General features: G+C 40.5%; 1 protein-coding gene across 1 annotated transcript; it reads left to right on the plus strand.

Annotated features, from left to right (window-relative positions):
* Positions 1-13,115: 13,115 nt before the first annotated feature.
* Positions 13,116-15,501, plus strand: LOC149219260 (uncharacterized). The gene is made up of 4 exons (XM_089386766.1): positions 13,116-13,196; positions 13,602-14,093; positions 14,205-14,846; positions 15,175-15,501. Exons 1-4 carry the CDS (start codon positions 13,116-13,118, stop codon positions 15,499-15,501), a joined length of 1,542 nt encoding a protein of 513 aa, XP_089242892.1.
* Positions 15,502-15,938: the final 437 nt, after the last annotated feature.

The following is a 15,938-nucleotide window of genomic DNA, read 5'->3' on the forward strand; positions in this document are numbered from 1 at the left end:
AAACCACCCATGTCGCGGTAAGAATGGCTGGAAAAGAGAATCTTTGGTTTCGTGGTCATCAAGTTTCATCTGCTCCTGATTGTTCACATCGTCGACCCTCCGTGACTCGATGCGCGAAGCTTTCAGTGCCTTCCTTCCTACAACCCCTGAAGCTCTTTTATCCTCATTAGTGCAACTATAAATTTCCGTGCACCCATTAATCCGGGAATCTCCGGTTAACTTATCCGAACCATTATCAAAAGACCCCATTGTGAGCATGCCTCTGATCAAACCCCTGCTAGTTAACAGTACCCGTCTCCATTGCTCTCTTAAGGAACACTGTATTGTCTTCATTTGCTTGGTTTTGACAATCTATTTTTAGTCTGTTTTGGGGGAACTCTCACCAATTCATCATTGCCCTATTCTTTGTGCATACCACTCCTTGATTGGCTAGCAAATCTACTAGTTTGTTGGCCTTTCTTCGCACATGTGCAAATCTGACTGTCCTCAGGCTCTATAGATGACTATGAATCCGTTGGAAGACTTGAATTAACCTCCAATTTGAAGAGGCATTTTCTGGTCTTGTTCCCCAGCGTATTCTTTTAACAGAGTTGATGACGAGCTCAGAGTCAGTTTCAATGATTTTCCTGAACCAGGAACTCAAGACATTGTTCCATGGCCATTAATTCTGCCATGTTGTTGGTGGTCTTTCCTAAGTGGACATGAAAGATAAATAGAATATCCCCCCTGTCACCTCTTAACACCCCTCCATGACCTGCCTTGGCTGGATTACCTTTGCAATCCCCATCGATGTTGAATTTGAGAAATCCCTTAGGGGGAGGATGCCAAAAGTCTAGCTTAGGGTTCACCATAGAACCTTTCCTTACTAAGCCTTGAGGAACAAGTCCCTGCAAATCTAGCTGGCAAAGAATCCTCCAGTTTGTGGACGAAGGGGGATTCAAGGGAAGATTTCGAATGGTAGTACTAACCGTTTCCTCAATCTGTTTTAGGATCAAGTCATAGATATTCTGGGAAGAATTCCTAACATTCTTGAAGATATTGTTGTTCCTTTCTTTCCAAACATTCCAAATTGTGAAACTTGGTGTGAGAGCCCATGCAGAACCAAGAACTTCATTATCTGAAAAGTTCCTTCTCTATTTGGTCAGAGTATTGAAAAGACATCCCATATCTCTATCAGATTGTTGGAAGATTGCTGCAAAAGAATCCCATAATCTGGAGGTGAAAATGCAATTGTTGAGAAGGTGTTCCATGGTCTCCTCTTGGGCTTCACAGAGTTGGCATCTAGAAGGCCCTAGGAATCCCCTTTTCCTAATCTTATCCCAGGTCAGGATTTTCCTTTGCAAAACCAGTGAAAGAAAGAGTCTAATTTTCATCCAACCTTGATGCTTCCAAAGGTTTTTCCAAATCCTGTTAGGAGCATGGGGATCAAGTTCAAGGAGTATGAGTTTAGCCTCTTTGAGATTGAATTTCCCCTCATTGTTGCTGCTGGTCATGCCCCCTAGAAACAAGAATTTTCCTTTGCTCCAACATTTTCATTAGTCTTTCGGCCTTGGTTTTTAGATGACTGTCATTTCGGAGGTCTAGTTTTCTCCATTTTCTCCATTTCCCTGAACTATTAGTTTGATCCCAAAAATCCCTTACTTGGGTGAGCTCCTTAGTATCAGTCTCTACTTTGAGGTCCTCCAGGTCCTCCTATAAGAGAATAGGTTCTTGTTGCCGTCTATCCTCCCAGAATAAGGCTAAGTCTCCCTCTCTAATTTCCCAGAAGCTATGGTCTTGAATTAATCTTCTGTTATCCTAGGCTTTGTTCCAAATATGAGATCCTCTTATATTCCCATCCATCCTTATGTGTTCATTATCAGTCCAAGCACTTGCATATTTTTCTTTCCAAGTAATAGCCCATTGTGCTTCTGGTTCCTTTATCCATTGCCACCATAGTTTTGCCCCTAGAACCATACAAAGAATCTCAGGATCATCCAGTCCAAGACCCCCATGGTTTTTGGGTTTGTATATTTTATCCCAGGCAACTAAGGCCCATTTCTTCTTTTCTTCCCCCTTGCCCCAAAGAAATTATCTTTGTATGTTTCTCATTTGATGCATAATTCCTTTAGGGGCAGGGATGGATGAAAGCCTAAAGATTGGGATTGATTGAAGCACAGCCTTTGTGAGGACCAACCTGCTAGCCAAGTTTAATGATCTCATTGTCCATTTCCTGGTCTTGTCTTGCAGCTTACTAATAATCAGCTCCCAAATACTCTTGTGTAACGGTTTTACAGTTAAAGGAACTCCCAGGTATTTCGAGGGGAGAGAATCTCTTTGGAAGCCTAGAATTCTAGATATGTTCCTCTGAATAGCAATATGAGTGTTGAAGAAAAAAATCTTAGATTTGGAAAGATTAACTTCCAAGCCAGAGGCCATGGCAAAGTCCTTGAGGATTTTTTTGTAGGTAAGAGCTTCTTTGACTGTGGGTATTCCCTGCAACATGGTATCATCAACAAATTGTTGATGGGTTAAGGCCTGTCCATTGTCAGAGAGTTGTATACCCCTGATATTACCGACTGCTTTTGCATACTTGATGGCTCTGCCTAGTCCTTCCATCATGAGAATGAAGAGAAAGGGAGAGAGAGGGTCACCCTGCCTAAGGCCCCTGGAAGGGGTAAAAGTCTTCGAAGGAGAGCCATTGACCAGAATTGAAAAACTAGAAGAAGTAATCAAAGCCAAGATCAATCTTACCCAATTGTGATCAAAACCTAAAGCAATAAGAACCTTCCTGATATAGTTCCAATTCAGTTTATCATAAGCTTTGGATATATCTAGTTGCATGATCATTCTAGCTTTTCTCTTACTAGTAAGAGAGTGCACCACTTCATGAGCTTGGCTGATGTTATTAAGAATTTTCCTTCCTTCCAAATATCCAGATTATTCCCCTGAAACTAGTAAAGGTAAGAGGGGTTTGAGCCTGTTTGCAACCACCTTTGATATTATCTTGTAAACAACATTGCATAGAGCTATAGGTCTGAATCTATCAGGGGATTAAGCCTGATCCTGTTTAGGGATCAGGGCTATGAAGGAGGAATACAGAGCTTTCAAAATAGTTCTGTGTCTCCTGGAATCTTCCACAACCTGCAGAATGTCCTGTTTGACAATATTCCAGCAAGCTTTGAAGAAATCGACATTAAAACCATCCGGGCCTACTGCCTTACCATTATACATTTCTTTTAGAACCCCACTTACCTCTTCTTCCATCATAGGCCTGTAAATTTTAACATTATCCCCTTTGGAAACTATCCTGGGAATGTTCTTAGTGAATTCCCATATATAGTGTTCTCTGTCATAACTGGTTTCCTATGCTATGTTTCTAAAGTGCTGGACTAGCACTGCCTCTATTTCTTCATGAGAATTGAGATTATTTCCTCTTTTATCCTTAATGAAAGCAATTCTATTATGTGGTCTATTTGCCATGGTGGATTTGTGAAAAAATTTGGTGTTGTGTTCACCTTCTTTTAGCCATTGGATTCTAGATTTTTGTCTCCAAAATATTTCCTCTTGACTGCATATATTCTCGCATTGCTGCTGATATCTGGTAGCTTGACCATGTCGTTCTTTGTCATGGCCTTCTTTAATAAGGGCTTTGTTAAGTTCCTAAAATCTGCCTTCAATCATTTTTTTCTTCAAAGATATTGCCAAATTCAGTCTTGTTCCAGTCCTTAAGCCGTAGCTTGATATGTTTTAATCTTTTCTATAGGATAAACATTTTGGTACCCTGAATGTTTATATCCTCTGCCCACCACCTAGTTACATTGCTGATGAAATCTGGGTGGGAAAGCCAGATATTTTCAAATCTAAAAGGTCTGTTCCTGGGGTTACCAATGCCCTGCACCTCCAGTTGTATCAGCCAGTGATCTGAACCACCAAAGGGTAGCACTCCTGCTACCATTTCCTTGTCATTGAGCATAAGATCCTCTGAGATTATGAATTTGTCTAATTTGGAAGCTACTTGAGACTCTCCTCCTCTTTTATTGTTCCAGGTGAAGATTCCGTTATGCATTTCAATATCCACCAGCTTCATTTTATCAATAAAGGTTTGAAAAGCCACAGAGTCTTTGCCTAGAACTCTAGTTCCCCCTTTTTTTCCGTGAGTGATTTAATCATGTTGAAATCACCCCCTAAGATCCAGGGTATTCCTACATGTTTGTTTCTAAGACTCCAGAGAGTTTAGAAGCCTGAGTTTATCATCCATTCTCTATGGGCCATAGACATTTGTAACCAGATAGGTTTCCTTATCTCCTACTGGTTGAATTACTACAGATAAATAATCCCTAGATGCCTCCGCATCTATTAAGTCAATCTTTTGTGGATTCCACAGAGTGAGAATACCTCCTGCTGTATTCTCTGCTTTGACTTCCAGAAACTCAAATCTATTGAGCCATTTACTATGGATATCTCTTATCTTCTGAATGGAACACTTGGTCTCCTGTATGAAAATCACATTCGGAGATGCTTGTTTCATTCTATTACTTAGTAACCTTTGTTTCCTTTTACTACCTAGACCTATGATATTCCAAGATGTGAACTTCATAATTAGAGATTAGTAAAGGAATAACTGGATAGGTCTTTCATCTTACTTGAATCTATCATTAGCTTTCCGCATTCCATCAGCAACTCATTCTGCTTTTTTCTACCCCTCTTCTTTCCTGGGATTCTGGGTGCTAGTCCTACCATATTTTTCATCGTTTTCATGCCTTCGTTGCCTTGTCTCTCTTTTTGATTTAGTCTGTCCAACCCTTTAGTTTGGGTCCTCCATAAAAACAACTGTTGAACCCTGTTGAACTCCTCTGTAGGTAATGAGTGTAGCCCTTCTTTGGTTCCTCAATTCAAGAAACCTTCTAAATCTAGGTTCTCTTTCTCAAGAACTTCCTGGAGTTCATGGTCCTCCATATCCATCTCACTTTGGGTCATGTCAAGATCCATTGCTTATTCAACATTACTTAACATAAATTCTTTCATTTTGTCATTTGTTTGTGTTGCCTCCCTTTCTTCTTCTTTCTCCTTCTCCACTAGGCTTCCTCCTTTTGCTTTATCAGTATCTGTAGGACCTTTGTTTGTCTCGAGGGCTTGGAACATATTCTGGTTAATATGCTGCCCTGTGGCTTTTCTTGTTCTTAGTCCTCTTTTGCCCCCATTTCCTTTGTGTTCCACCTTGAAGAAGCTTTATGTATCCTTCATTATATCATCCTTGCTTTTGTTCTCTATCTTACTGAGAGGGTAGTCTCTGGCCAGATGTCCATGCTCGTGACATTTGTGACATCTGAATGGAATGTGTTCATAATCTACTATTTGTATCCATTCCTCATCAAACACTTCCAGAATAACCTCATCTGGAAACGCTCCAGAGAGATCCATCTCCACACATATTCTAGCGAAGGAAGTGTACTTTCCCCTTCTAGTAGCTTCAGAAACTTTGACAAAATGCCCTAACTTATTTCCTATGGCTGATAGAGATTCCATTTGCTAGTAATCAAGAGGTAGAGAGTAGAGTCTTACCCAAACTGGGACTGAAGTAAAAGTTTCGTGTTCCGAAACAAATTTCATAATCCAAGGTTGCATATAGAGGCCTGCAGCAGCATAAAAGTAAGGCCCTCCTTCAAACACTTTGTCTTTGTCTTCAATGTTTGAAAAAACTACAGTGAAAAATCCCTTGGACCCAATATGTAGGTCAATGATGTAATGCTTTTTCAGTGGGCCATTACCCCATGAACTTACAAATGATTGCATATGTTTTCATGTGATCCTTGTGTGCTTGCAGCGCTGGATCATTTAAAATGACTCTGGGAATTACCACCGCTTTGGGTTTGCATGGTCCCATGTGTGCCTTGTCTTTAGTGCTTTGTTCCTTGATTTCTTCCACATTTTCCAATGCATCTTTATGCTCCCTTGACTTAGTTCCCTTCTGCTCTTTTTCATTACTTCTATCTTTTCCTTCTGAAGTCTCTTTGTCATTTTCCATTGGTTTTTTCCCCTGCTAACCACAGCCTTCTTGTAGGAGGGAGTGGAGCTCCCTCCTGTGTGTTCTTTCATGGAGGACTATCTCTGTGATCGATCGAAGCCCTGGTTATTTTCCTGCTTCTTTCCTACCTCCGAACCCTAGTTAATCAACTTCATATCTGTTTTCATTTAGGTCAATAATCTGATTTATTCTCCTTGAAAAATCATTAGGTTCATTTGTTGAATCCTGCAGGAATTTTAAAGCAAGGAAGGCCAAATTGGTAGGGAAGATTGCATCTTTCCCAGTAACTAACTAGAAAGGATATTTTCCAATAGATCTCTTGTTGGCATTATGATGCATGTGTTGTAGTTGATGGCAACCCACTTGTAGTAGAACAACTCACTTGTATATGGTAACTAGATGAATCTACAGAAGAGATATCAGAGGTGACAGAATGCATGGCAGTTGTGTTTATAGATGTGACAAAATGCAGGGTAGTTCAAAGGAATCATTTCAGAAGTAATATGGAAAATCACATTATAACAAGTCTATTCAAAAGGAACAAAGTAATGGTACAAAATAATAGGATGAAGGAACAAAGGATTACAGATCAAAATCAAGAAATTGAAGAAAGAGAGTAGTTTAAGAAGTATACGCTGGTTCACTTTGTCCAAGCAGCGTATACACGCGAGTTAACAGAACAAAAGGAGCGTATACGTATACATGCACTTTCACAGAAGGAAAAGCATGTATGGGATGGAAAATCAAGGTTTTGGTCCAAGGTATTGGTTCGAGGTATTTGGCCCAAGGTTTTGGTCCAAGGTATTGGTCCGAGGTATCTGGTCCAAGGTATTGGTCTGATGATCTGAACTTAAACAGGAACGCAACAAGTTACAAAGATAACCATAAACATAGATATGCAGCGGAAATAATACTTCATTTCATTAATGTAAAATACTGAAATATGCTTACAAACAGTAATGGAAATAAACCAGCTAGGGCGATGGTAGCTTATCTCTGAGAAGAGATGTGGTGGCTACATGCATTTGAACTGTGTTACAATGAGGCTTGAAGGCCTATTTATTGTTGAGAAATAATGAAAAACCCTTAACATTCCAAAACCTAACCCTAGAAGATGAAACGCCAAACTGTGGGCCCCGTTTTGGTAAATTTGTACATCAACTTCCCGGGGTCGTAACTTTGGCATACGATCTCCGTTTGATGCGTACAATAGGTCGTTAGAAAGATCTATCCGAGCACTACCACTTTGGGAAGGGCAACATCGGTCCATGGACCCATGTTGCTCCCAGATTTCCCAAAAAACGTCATTTAGGGCCTCAAAATGGCTCCGGAAGTTCAGGACTCGAAAACCTGCTAAAAATAGTAGGTTGTGCTACAATTAAGGAAGCTAAAAATGCTGAGAGAAACCATGGTCGGGGTCCAGGTGGACTTGGTAGGTGGCCACCAAGATCCACCTGGATCATTCCTCCCCCCTTAGGAAGCAATGGTCCCCATTGCGTTGAGTTCCTCCATGAGATGAGGAAACTTTTGCTGAACTTGGTCCCTGGTGAGCCACTTGCCCTGGTGAAGGAGTTGGCTTGCTTTGACAACTCAATACAGTTGGATATTCTATTGGTGAGTGTTCTTGACCTGTGTGTCCATGATCCGATCAGTTGTAGCTTGTTCCATGAAATCTGGATTTAATTCTGTGGGTGTGAGATGTTCTGCAGTGTTGGATGTGTCTAGCAATGGTGGAAAGTATGGCCGAAGGCGGTCCACATTGAACACTGGGTGCAAGCCAAGGAATGGGGGAATGTTGAGCTCAAATGCATTGTCTTCCACAGCCTTAGTAATGGTGTAAGGACCATATCAGAGTGGTCTCAGTTTCTGATAGGCTCCAGTAAGGCGTTCCTTTTGCAAATGCAACCAGACTTTGTCGCCCACCTGAAACTTGTGTGGCACCTGATGTTGATCATGTCGCTACTTGTACTTGGCATTTGATTTCTCCAAAATGTCATGGACCTGCTGGCGAATATGTTGGATGTGCTTAATGAAGCTGGTTGCCTTATCTGTTTCGGACTAGACATGAGCTGAATCTATGTGAGTAGCTGCAAGTGGCATGGCCACATCAATGGGGCATAGTGGCTGGAATCCCAAGCCCACCTGAAAAGGGTTGTGGCCAGTCGAGCTGTGAAGAGCTCGGTTGTAGCTGTGCTGAACATAGGGGAGGCTCTCGTCCCATGTGCGTGGATGCTTTGAGTTGTACATGCGCAGAATGTGCACAATCATCCTATTGACAACCTCTGTCTGGCCATCAGTTTGAGGATGGAAGGCTGTGGACTTAGTGAGTTTGGTGTCCAACATTGACCAGAGACTAGACCAAAATGTACTAAGGAACCGACTGTCCTGATCTGAGATGATAGACTGTGGGATCCCAAAGTGCACCGACACTCGTTCAAAGAAGAGTTTAGCAGTGGCTTCTACTGTGATATTCTTCTTGTAGGCCACCATAATGGCCATCTTCGATAACCTGTCGTCGACCACAAAAACACAGTCATTTCCATGCTTAGTGGAAGGAAGGCCTGACATGTAATCCATGGAGATGGATTCCCAAGGTTGACTAGGGGTAGGCAGCGGGGCATAGAGGCCTTGCTTCTTGATGGTTGGTTTGGCAATGGCACAGGCAATACATGATCTGATGTACTTCCCAACATCCTGTTGAGGATTCAGCCAGTAGAAATACTTTTGTAGTACTGCCACCATTTTCTCAACCCTGAAATGCCCAGCAGCTCGACTGTAGTGTGCTTCCCAAATCATCTTGGCACGCTCGCTTGAAGGAACACAAAGGTGACCTAGGTGGCATAACAGGGCATCCTGGAGGTGAAAATTTGGAACATGCCGACCCTCCAAGAGTGTTTGGTATGTGTGGCTGAATTCTGGGTTGCGTTTGTAGAGAAGTGACCAATTAGAAGTCTCATGCCCACAAGAGTTGAGCACGGTGGTTAACGCCATGATCAGTGGTCGACTGAGGCAATCTGCAACATTATTGGTGTCTCCCTTCTTATACTTGATATTCAAATGGGGCTGTTGCAGGTATGTAGACCACTTCTGATGGCGATCATTCTACAATTTCCCTTGGGTCTGTATGAACTGCATGGGTCGGTGGTCTATGTGGATGACCGTTTCCTTCCACAAAATGTAATGCTTCCATTGTTGGCAGGCCTGCACAATGGAGTATATCTCTTTATCATAAGTGGGATACTTCCGGACTGTGTCTGAAAGTGTTTCACTGTGATATGCCACTGGATGCTTGTGTTGAATAATTCTACAATTTCCCTTGGGTCTGTATGAACTGCATGGGTTGGTGGTCTATGTGGATGACCGTTTCCTTCCCCAAAATGTAATGCTTCCATTTTCGACAGGCCTGCACAATGGAGTACATCTCTTTATCATAAGTGGGATACTTCCGGACTGTGTCTGAAAGTGTTTCACTGTGATATGCCACTGGATCCCTGTGTTGAGTAAGGACTGCCCTGATGGCATAGTCAGAGGCATCTGTCTCGACCTCAAATGGTTGTTGTAAATCTGGTAACGCGACCATTGGTGCCATGCAGAGGCGATCTTTCAACTGTATGAATGCCTTCTGTTGAGATTTAGACCATAAGAATTTTTCTTTCGCTCCTCCCTTGGTGAATTGACTCAAGGGCCAAGTGATATGAGAAAATCCCAACACGAACCTGCGGTAGAAGTTGGCAAGACCTAGAAAGCTGTGGAGCTCTATCAGAGTGGTTGGAGATGGCCAATCCTGAATGACTTGGATCTTGGTTGGATCCACATGCACCCCCTGTTCATCAATAATGTATCCCAGATACTGAACCTAGGTCATGCCAAAAGTGCATTTCTCCAAATTGGCACATAGCTTGTGTTGCCGCAGTGTTTGGAGAACCTGTCGGATGTGGTGGAGGTGCTCTTCCCAACTCTAGCTAAAGATCAGAATGTCATCCAAGTATACCACTACAAATGAGTTGGTGAATGGCCACAAGATGTCATCCATTAGCCTCATGAAGGTTGCAGGAGCATTCGTCAATCTGAAAGGCATAACCAACCATTCAAAAAGCCCCTCCTTGGCTTTGAAGGCAGTCTTCCACACATCAAAGGGTTCAATTGGTACCTGGTGATATACTGTCTTCAGATCGATCTTGCTGAAATATTTTTCCCCCTTTAGTTGGTCTAGGAGGTCATCAATCTGCGGGATTGGGTACCTATTACGGACAATGATCTTGTTCAGCGCCCGATAGTCAATACAGAGTCTCCAAGTCCCATCCTTCTTCTGTACCAACACGATCGGGCTCCCACAAGGTGATGAACTCGGACGGATGTGACCTTTCTGCAGCAGCTCCTGAATCTGCCTCTTGATTTCATCGTTCTCCAGAACAGAGCGCCGATAAATTGGTCCATTGGGTAGCGGTGCACTTGGGGTCAGATCTATGGAGTGCTTGACCTAACAGTGCAGAGGAACCCCTGCGGGGGAGGTGAAGATGTCCTCATACTCCTCCACGACCTTGTCCATGTGTAGTTTTTGTGCAGAGGGGCGTTGTCTGGAGGTCGTGGCCACCATCTTCTTCTTTCCTTGAGGACGTATCATCAGGAAAACAAATTTCCCGGTTTTGGAAATGAGCTTACTGCATTTTTTTGCAGTAATCAAAGAGATGGCAGTAGGTGGTGCTACCTCTGGTATCCTGTACAACTTATTTCCTAATGTAATAATAACAGCACGGGGCCTTGATTCATACACAGCATGTCGCTTCCACAAGTATGGTTGTCCTAATAATACATCACAAACTTCAAGGAACAATGTAAACTTTGAAACGGGAACTATAAACTCAAAACGGGAACTCTGGCCAAAAAACCCCAAAAAAACATCAAAAATAGTGCTAAAAACGAAAAGTGTGTATACTGGAATGATGTTTTTTTTTTTTCGGTGTCAATTTTGAACGTGTTTTAAAAATGGCAGTGACTACAAAATTTACTACGAAATTTTCGTGCAAAATATAGCTTCAAAACGAAAGTGTTGATACTGGAATAATGATTTTTTTTTTTAGGGTCAATTTTCAAACTTTTTAAAAAATGCTAATAAAACCAATTTTTATGTCTCAAACAAAGTTAAATTTTAAGGAAAAAACACATTAATGTTTCTGGTAGAATATCATTTTTCTTTCCTAAGTATAAATTTAACATGTTTTCAACCACAACATGCTAGATACAAAAGAAATTGAAATTTTTTCAACTATAAAACTAAAAAAACATGACATTATGAACAAGTTATATCACTGAATGAATTCAAAAGTCTTTATTTGTATACTGAATAAAACATACATTATATCTCTAATTTGATATTGCATTGTAGATATTTAAACAATAAAATTTATCATACTTAAGACATAATCCAACAACATAAAAATGCTTCATAACTTCTCATTTAACAAAATATGGAAAACATTAATTTTATTTGAAGATACGATGCATACATCAGTTATATAAACTGTCTTAAACAATTATTCAAACTCAATCACCCAATAGCTGTGGGTAGGTCGTCATCGTGCCCCCTTCCCCCAACCCATTACCGATCTTTCCCATTCACCCATGCCCTCTTCCCCTTCTGCCCTACCCATGCGCCAGCCCTTGCTACCCCCAACTCACCCACCCATGCACCATTTCCCCAACTCTTCCTTCCCTACCCCACAACTCTCCTCCCCATAATCCCACCCCCTAACTCCCATTCCCCTCCAATCTCAACTCCTCCCCCCCTTCCTTAACGCTGGCCCCATGGGCCTCGCGCCCTACCCCCTCCACCCTACCCTTACCCATACCCCCTACCTTCCCCCACCCCCCACCCTTACCTACACTAACCCTACCAATGAATATATTAAAATAAACACCCTCCTCTTGAATATGATATATTTAAATGATTAAGTTTCTAAAATGAAAAAGAGAAGACATTTATTTATTTATTAATTCATGCATGATTTTAATTGTTTACATTTAAGTGGTTACTTTTTTTTATATTTGTGAATATCAAATTCAATATTAATCACATAAGAATACAAAATAAACTTATATGTAATAATTTATTTAACAACAATTAAATAAAAGAAATTATAGTCTATTTAAATTCTAATTAAAATATAACTAACTATATACAAAGGGTTTATATGAAGAAATAAAATAAAACAAAAACTGTATTTACATAACACCCTTAATGCATATAAATGATTATATAATAAAATTAATCAAAGAAGAAAAGGCGGTCGCATTAATGCATAAGAATTAAACACTTGATGCTTGACTATAAAAGTCCGACATGGGATTGGGCTGTCAAACGACGAATCACTTCTCACCTCAATCACTTTAATAGAAGGCACAAACGTGCAACCAACCGTTAGATTTGAAGGCATTCTCATTTGTTTGTCAAAAATATTTTCTATTGTGCTGTGAATATTTCAAAAAATTCCGAACTTTTTCGCGATCCGTTTTTTCAATCTTTTTCAACATTTTTGTTTCTTATTCATAATCGTGGTATAGCTGAATATTTACAAAATTATCAGCACGCCCGGGCCGCCCCGCCCCGCCCGACCGGCGGCGGGTCGATTCCCGGAATCGACCCACCGCCGGTCGGGCGGGGCGGGGCGGCCCGGGGGTGGCGCTGCGCCCACGATCACCGAAAATGAAGAAATTTCTGAAATGCAGTCACAGATGACATAGGATTTGGGAACATTACTAGGACCCTCCGTGATTGCCTTGGCCATTATGTCGCAAATTTTGCTTATCTGCCATGCCTCGTGATACCAGCTATCGGTGAACCTGCCAATGGTAAAAACTTGAATTAAGATTTGTTTCTAAAGTCCACTTAGTAATCATAGTTTTCGAAATTTATTTTCACCCGGCTCTACCTTCAACACAAATCAACGTCGAGGATTCTTTGATCTAAACATTTATTTGATTGTATAACTATGCTCCTTTTTTTGGTTGGAGATTTTTGACAAAAGGTGAATTGGAGGAATTTGTGGTGTGTAACTCACGGAGATACCTACAGTTGAAGCAGCTCGCAGAAACAAATCAAGAGAGTAATATGGAATTGTTAATAGAATTGTTTGCACCTGAGGGGGACGAAACCACTTCGGTCTTTCAAAAGAATGAGTCATCACAAAAGGTACGAATACCCCAAAGGCTTTAGCCTTCCTTATACAGTTCCGCACATTCAGCCGTTAACTTTGGTCACCCTTTGAATGTCTCGATCTTACAATCTATTTAATTTGATTTTTTAATTAATTCTACTCACGTCTACTGAATAAAGCAAATTTTAACTTCAAACCGAATAACGCAATTTTTTACTTTGGGTAACAATTTTCAACTTTACTTCATTCATCGCGCCCGTTTATTTTGTTGGTGTGACTATTGTTGGATCCAACTGGAAAATTAGTTACTACTGGTCTATCTATCCAAAGCAATAATATCTTTTACTTCACTTAAAAATTGATTAAACTTCATTTTACTTATTGTGCTTGTTATACTATTGGCGTTGTGCTCGTTTGTTTTGTTGGTGTGACTTTTGTAGGATCCAACGGAAAATTCAGAACGGAAAACTACTTGTGGCGTTGACAAATTGGAAGGGAAAACTATTCTTGTAGAAATGTGGCCTTACAGAAAATGGACATGTGAAATTAACCATCCGTTTTGGAACGAAATGTATTTTATGGAGAAAGAGAAAGTTGACCTTGAAATTATATCAATTCCTATTGTGCACCCAGAGAAATGTGATGTAATCGATGTGTATAAGCAGTTTTCAAGACAAGTTCCTTGGCTTGTCCTCCAAAATTCATGGACAGTGATAACAAGAGCAGTCAAGATCTTTTTTGAGAAACACTGTGGGTGGGAAGAGCCTGATGAATGTGAAAAATGGTATCCAACTATAAACTGGATCATAGATCCAAACGGGAGAATTAGTGTGTATAGACCTTATATATTCCTTAAAGAAGAATGGGAACAACCAAAGAATATGTCGACTTTAGAGTTCCTTTTCAACCACTCGGAAAGTGTCTCAGCCCAGGTTAATAACTTTATTTAATTTTTTATTATATATTTTAACATAAAAAAATGATGATGAATAAATAACTGGTCATTTTTTTTTAATTATATTCTTCTTGTTGTTTTTGGCTAGGTGCAAAAGTTAATGCTTCCAGGAAAATTGATATGCTTATATAGAGGAGGGGATGATGAGCAGGTCATATATTCCATGTGGAATGCATTGGAGCAGCAGCAGCGGGACCGCATTCACATTATTCATTTGGGATGTAGAAGAATGGAAAGTTTTAAATTCACTAACAATATTAAGAAGGATTATTATTATCCTTTGAAAAATACAGCTGAGATCGAGGGGATGTCTTCGCTGAAATTATCGGAGAATGAAATTGTGAGATTTTCACTACGTTTATGCCATTTGGAAGAAGAAATTAATAGAATGGAGGATAGTGAACTGAAATTTCTGTTACATTCTTTTCAAGATGACGAGGAAGGCATGTACGGATCCATAGCCTTCATGGACGGGGCTGGGAAAGTGGTTGCAGCTTTAGGAGGAAAAAATCTGGAGTCAATAAAGTCAATAATGAATGATATCGAAGGAGGAGGAAAAGAAATGCATGATGAGGACCCCGGCGTCTTCGACAGCCTTATTCAGAACCTGCAAACAACGGCCGCTGCAGCCGTTGAGCTACAAAATGTGGATGCCTATTTCGAGAGTTTGCGAGAGTACATATCTGAGTTATGGGGAATGGAACTTTCTCAGGCTTTTAGATTCAACAAGGTTGATCGCTTTCTTTAGTACCTATCCTAAATTTTCTGAATCATATTATTTTTTATTCACATAATGATTTTTCCATTTCTTATTTTCAAATAGGAGGGGAAAAAGCGATCTTTTCCAAGTGTGACTTGGCCAACTTCAAGAGGCTTCTGTAGGTTAAAGAATCTCCTATCAGAGGGAATAAGCGACGATTGGTTTGTGCGTATTAAGCCTCTCCATTTTTGCGACAACCATTAATTACTTTTTTGGTTCGAACATGAAATTCATTGTTGGATCATCTCCAACTTCTATGTCAAATATTTGATCTAAATTCTGTTTTTATGGTTTTCAGAAAGAAATCATTTCTCGTCATCCTGAAAAAGAAGATAAGCGGGTGATCGTCATTCACGGTTTGCTGAAGGATATAGAGGAGGCACAATGGGCTGTTGCAGGTCTTCTTGCGTTGGCGGATATTTTGGAGAGATTCCAAACTATTTCTGCCAACCGAATGGACGACTTGTCTATCTTATGGGAGATGTTTCGCGTGGCGCAATATATTAAGCAGTTTGATCAAAAGCCTGGGTTGTGGAGAGGGGTGAAGCGTGTAGCAACAGCAATAATAGTGGCTTACTCCTTGGACTGCTGTTCTCAAATTGATGAGTCCAAATTTTCCTGGTGAGTACTTGACACTTTAATGTTAACTAACGATAGTGGTGTTTAAAAAATAAATTATGTCATGGGTGGCTTGTCAAACACTTACTTTTTTAGATAGAAAAGCTTATGAAATATGATCGTGCGCGGAGGCGGGCCTTCTATACAATCAAATAAATGTTTAGATCAAAGAATCCTCGGCGTTGATTTGTGTTGAAGGTAGAGCCGGGTGAAAATAAATTTCGAAAACTATGATTACTAAGTGGACTTGATTTGTGTTGAAGGTAGAGCCGGGTGAAAATAAATTTCGAAAACTATGATTACTAAGTGGACTTTAGAAACAAATCTTAATTCAAGTTTTTACCATTGGCAGGTTCACCGATAGCTGGTATCATGAGGCATGGCAGATAAGCAAAATTTGCGACATAATGGCCAAGGCAATCACGGAGGGTCCTAGTAATGTTC

The sequence above is a fragment of the Pinus tabuliformis genome, chromosome Q, assembly GCF_031772625.1.
Source record: "Pinus tabuliformis cultivar Carrire ecotype Pingquan chromosome Q, CPIR1, whole genome shotgun sequence".
NCBI classification, from domain to species: Eukaryota; Viridiplantae; Streptophyta; class Pinopsida; order Pinales; family Pinaceae; genus Pinus; species Pinus tabuliformis.

Bases quoted from the DNA above. Each gene is read 5' to 3' on its own strand.
- LOC149219260 (XM_089386766.1), top strand. From the start codon at position 13,116: ATGGAATTGTTAATAGAATTGTTTGCACCTGAGGGGGACGAAACCACT. The intron at 14,094-14,204 runs GTTAATAACTTT...GTTTTTGGCTAG, and splicing joins CGGAAAGTGTCTCAGCCCAG to GTGCAAAAGTTAATGCTTCC. The intron at 14,847-15,174 runs GTTGATCGCTTT...TATGGTTTTCAG, and splicing joins AGGCTTTTAGATTCAACAAG to AAAGAAATCATTTCTCGTCA.